Source organism: Tupaia chinensis, unplaced genomic scaffold (assembly GCF_000334495.1).
Source record: "Tupaia chinensis unplaced genomic scaffold, TupChi_1.0 Scaffold138910_1, whole genome shotgun sequence".
Taxonomy (NCBI): domain Eukaryota; kingdom Metazoa; phylum Chordata; class Mammalia; order Scandentia; family Tupaiidae; genus Tupaia; species Tupaia belangeri.
Genome location: NW_006198801.1, coordinates 1,666,835 through 1,671,709, shown reverse-complemented (window position 1 = coordinate 1,671,709; position 4,875 = coordinate 1,666,835). Strand labels below are relative to the sequence as shown.

Sequence of the window (4,875 nt, the reverse complement as noted above, 5' to 3'; positions counted from 1 at the left end):
GCAGGGGACAGAAGTCAGGGGCTGTTCCTCTCTGTCTCTGTCTCTCTAACTCATGGAAGAAATAAATAAATTTTAAAAAAAAAACAATCCCGGGGGGCTGGCAGGTGGTGTGGCAGTTAAGCCACCAGTTTCCCATGTGGCCAACCACAGTTGGACCTAGTGGCTTCCTTTCTTTCTCTCCCTGGTCAAATTGAAGAAGAAGAATAAATAAAATTAAATGAAAAAACATTTTTTTTAAAGACTTTTGCTGTAGGATACCTGCATTTACCGGAGAGACAGAGAGACAGAAAGCGAGAAATCACCCCCCAGGGGCATGGCCACACCACAATCCCTTCTCCTCCATTCTCCTCTCGGGATCTTCGGTGGCTTACACACACATGCACCTGGTGTGAGTTTCAAGCCACCAGGTCCAGGACTCAAACCGCGGTCAGTCATGAAGGAATCCAGCGACATAACTATTTTTATTCTCATGAATTATTTTTCACTTCTCTGCCTTCATCAGCCCACAGGGGAGGGCAGTGCACTGGGACCCCTCAGAGATGGAGATCAGGGCCCCAGGAGGAGGGTGTGGGGCCTGCCTTACCAGTCTTGCCCTGGGGCCAGGGTCTGTGCCAGGTTTGGACAGAGGAGGGGAAGGGCAGGATGAATCACCAGGGCGCACCCTGATTTGCTTTTACTTAAAGTCCCCAGGAGGCCTGCCGCCACCACTGCAGCTCTGCCTCTGTCCCCGCCATGTCAGGGAGCTTAGTGAGTGTCCAGGAGGCTGAGGCTGGGGCTCGTGGGCCAAGGCTGGGCCGGGAGGCAGAGTCAGGGCATGACTTAGGTCTCCCCTGTCAAAGGAGGACGCGGGTGTGCTGTGAGCTGTCCTGGGCTTTGGCCTCACAACTGGCTCTCCTGTCCCCACTGTCCTCATCTCCCTCTTTGTGGTCTCTTCTTGCCTTTTTTTTCTATACATTTTTCTGTTTTTTCTTTTCTCCCCCATCTCTGTCCCTGCCTCTGTCTCTCTTCCTCTCTGACTCTTTCCTGTTGGTCTCGGTCTGATCTGCTCCCCCCCCTGGGGTGGCCCCCTGTGCCTCCCTATGCCTCCCTGCTCATGTCCCCCAAATCTTGCTCTTGCAGAGCGTGCCCCACAAGACCTTGCTGCCCGAGGGCATCCGCCCAGGCACCGTGCTGAAGATTCAAGGCATCGTTCCTGAAAAGGCCAACAGGTGAGACCCCAGGACCTGGGGACGGGAGAGAGGTCTCCGGGATCAGCCACGCCCCAGTTCTTATAGCCCAGAGACGGGGGGCCCAGGGCCACTTCGGTCTGGTGGTCTTGGCATCCCCAGGCATTTCTATTTTATTATTTTTAAAAAAAGAATAATTACTATTTTATTTAACTTTATTTATTTTAATTTGACCAGAGAGGGACAGAGTGAGGAGAGAGAGAGAGAGAAAGTAAGAAAGCAAGCCGCCAGGTCCAGGATTCAAACCACGGTCAGCCATGTGGGAGTCCAGTGCCCTTAACCACCACACCACCTGCTGGTCCATTCTCAGGCATTTCTGACCTTCAGAAATCTTCAGAATTTATCATAAATCTGATAGATTCCGGGGACCAGCAGTTAACGTAATGGCTACATCACTGGACTCCCATGTAGTCGACCGTGGTTCAAGTCCCGGACTCAGTGGCTTAAACTCACACCGGGCATGTGGCAAGATACTGAGAGGAGAATAGAAGAGAAGGGATTTTGGCATGGCCATCCCCCCTGGGGGCTGACTTCTCCTTTTCTGTCTGTCTTTCTGGTGAGTGCATGCGCCCTTTAGAAAAACCTCTCCAAAAAGAAAAAAATCTGATGGGTCCCTTAATTGTCCCAAATTCGTGTGGCTGGGCCCCAGTCTCCCTAGAGCCTGGGTTCTGAGACAATCCCTGGGCTCCTACCTTCAGTCCTGTGACCTCCAGGGCTGAGTCCCTAGACTCACAGGAGGCCAAAGCAGCAAGCCTATGACCATGTGGGTGGGAACTTCAGGCCGTCTGGGGGTCTTGGGCTACCTGGGAAATGTTAGGGTCCTTCGTCTTGTTCCCAGTCCTTGGCCATCAGACCAGGGCCCTCCTTCTCTGGTATACCCCAGTTTCTGGTCCCTGTAAATGAGGAGGTTCTCTGGAACAGGGATCGTTGTCTGTAGTCATTGGACTGTTCTGGGGTCTGATTCCCACGCCTGCCTCTTCCAGCTTTTATGTAAACCTGCTGTGCAGCGAGGGGGAGGACGCAGACGCCGCCCTGCACTTCAACCCCCGGCTGGACACGGCCGAGGTGGTCTTCAACAGCAAGCAGCGAGGCAGCTGGGGCACGGAGGAGCGCGGCTCTGGCGTCCCCTTCCGCCGTGGGGTGCCCTTTGAGGTGCTCCTCATCGCCACCGATGAAGGCTTCAAGGTAGGTCTCTGCCATGGGTCAATGCCACCAAGGCGTGGGTCCCTGGCAGAGGGCTGGGCGGGCGCTGAGACTGGGGAAGCCAGCTAGGCCTGCGGAGGACGTAGGAGGCAAAGGCGAGGCCGAGGCGGGCAGGGGCGTCCCCCGCACCCTCTCACTTGTCTGCCCAGCCCACTGCCGGTGCGGTCAGAGGGCGGCACTGTGGGGGGGCCAGGGCTGGGTGAGCGAGAGCCGAGTGCCCAGACGGCGGGTCCTAGCGGGAGGGCGTGGGCCCCGACTAGCCACCCTGGACCCACCCCTGGTCATCCATCCTGAGGTCAGGGCCCTGCAGCAGGAGTCGGGGTGAGCTGGAGAGGGCACCCAGGGACACGTCCTGGTGGGAAGTGGATGTGCAGGCCTCCACCATCCGGGCCACTCACCACTTGAAAGGTGGCTTCAGTAACCGGCAACGGGCTCCAGAATGATGGCAACAGCAGCCCCAGCACGGACAGAGCATTTCCTGTTGTTTTGTTGTTGTTCTTTTGTTGTTTTATTTATCTATGTATCTATTTGTTGTGATTTTCAAGCCACTGGGTCTGGGACTTGAACATCGGTCCGTCATATGGGAACCTAGTGCCTTAACTACCATGCCACCTGCTGACCCTGAAACTACTTTTTCACTGTGCCAAACAGTAACTCCACGGGTCCCTACAGTCGATTCAAATGAACAGTAGTCTTATCTTCCCTGTGGGGAAGCTGAGGCCTTGGTGGCTTCAGTGATTTCTCCAAGTCCGCACGACGTGTGTTCGAGTCCAAGATCCTGACCATAGACCTTGCCCCTGCAGGCTGTCGTGGGGAACTCGTTGTACTACGTGTTCGACTACCGGATCCTGCCGGTGCACGTGCGCCTCATGGAGGTGGGCGGGGACGTGGAGCTGGACCTCGTGAAGATCCTCTGAGCGGGGGTGGGTGGAGGCCTGGGTCCTGGGGAAGGCAAATAAAGTCTTAGCCCCCATCACGCCCTACTGTGTCTGTCTCTTTAATACAAATGAGGAAACTAAGCTTCAGGGAGAAAGATACCGACAGGGTCTCCCAGCAAAACCCTGGCCTCGGCAGGATTAGAACCTGCTTCCGCTTAGGGCAACCTCTGTCTGGGGAGGCCTCGAGGATGTCGCGAACTGCTCGGGTCTGGCTGGGCCTGTCCTATGCAGTGCATTGCAGAGCAGGCCGTGGGAATGGGAATGGGCTTGATCACAGTGACCTGGCGTTTGGAGGGGCCCAGGGAAGGCTTGCTGCGCCCTCGTAGGTCTCCTAGCAACAAAGGACATAGGTCCACCTGCAAGAGGGGGACCCGAGCCCCCACCTTCCTGGCCATTCAGGGACCCAAAGCCACGCAAAGAGGGTGCGTAAGGTGGCCCCAGCCCATTTTCTTGACCCTCTCCCTGTCATCTGTCCTACTCCCTTCTCTGGCCTCCTAGACCCTGGAGGTCACAAAGCCCCTGGCCTCTCTCCCAGTTGGGATGGGTATTGTCTCAAACACCTGCCAGGGAGATGCCACCACTTTGGTAGCATGCTCCCCCCAACCCTGCCCCACTTCCCCAGTGGCCACAGGACAGCAGGCTGGCCCGGGAGTCCTGCTTGCTAGAGGCAGCCCCACTGTCTCACAAACTCATTCTGCCCTCTGCCCTGCCCCCGGCCCTACCCCAGTAACTGTGAGGGGGAGGGAATGTGGGTGCTAGGCCTGAATTTTAGGTTTCGGAAGTCACTAGGGATCCCCTTCATGGCAGGGGTTGGGGAAAGGTGGCCCTGAGTCCCGCCGGGGGTGGGAAGCATGGCTGCTATTTTTCCCAGTAGGAAAGGGTGGAGAGCTGGCCGGGACGCTGCAAGCTAACTGCACTGGGTCTTGAGGCCAGTGTTTCCAGAACAATCGTCCTGAGCCAGTCACAGCCTAGCTGGGTGAGCCCATAGCATCGACCCAGACCCTGACTTACAAACGGTGGTTCCCCGGGTAGCTGCTCCAGAGGTCCCGGCCCAGCCCAAGCCCAGGAAGCTCAGCCGACTCCGGGTCAGGCCCGAATCTGATTGTGGCAGTGATGGGGACAAGAGAGCCTGGCTGCTGTGCCCCAGGCCTTGTAGATCCGACACTTTTTGCCCTTTCGATGCTCTGGAGGGCTGTAGCCATTCCTCCCTGTGCCAGCCCTTGAGTGGGTGGGTTTCAGAAAGGAGGGGGTCTTACTCTTGAAATTGGAGACCCAAGACAGTCTGATTTTCCATAGCTCTCCAGAGCCTGTTGTTAAATGAGTTCAGTTTTGTCTTTCTTTTTTAAAAAAAGAATTATTTTATTTAACTTTATTTATTTGTTTTAATTTGACGAGAGAGAGAGAGAGAGAGAAAGGGAAAAAGCAAGTTGCCAGGTCCAGGATTCAAACCGCAGTCGGCCATGTGGGAGTCCAGCGCCCTCATCCACCATACCACCTGCCAGCCTCAC

The 4,875-nt window shown here is 55.9% G+C and overlaps 1 protein-coding gene across 1 annotated transcript; it reads left to right on the top strand.

Moving 5' to 3' along the window:
* Positions 1–353: 353 nt before the first annotated feature.
* LOC102476153 (galectin-7) lies at positions 354–3,346 on the top strand (the record flags this gene model as incomplete). Its single annotated transcript, XM_027765623.1, has 4 exons — positions 354–362; positions 1,120–1,208; positions 2,210–2,411; positions 3,233–3,346. Coding segments are annotated over 4 exons (414 nt in total), but the record flags the coding sequence as incomplete, so codon positions are not given.
* Positions 3,347–4,875: the final 1,529 nt, after the last annotated feature.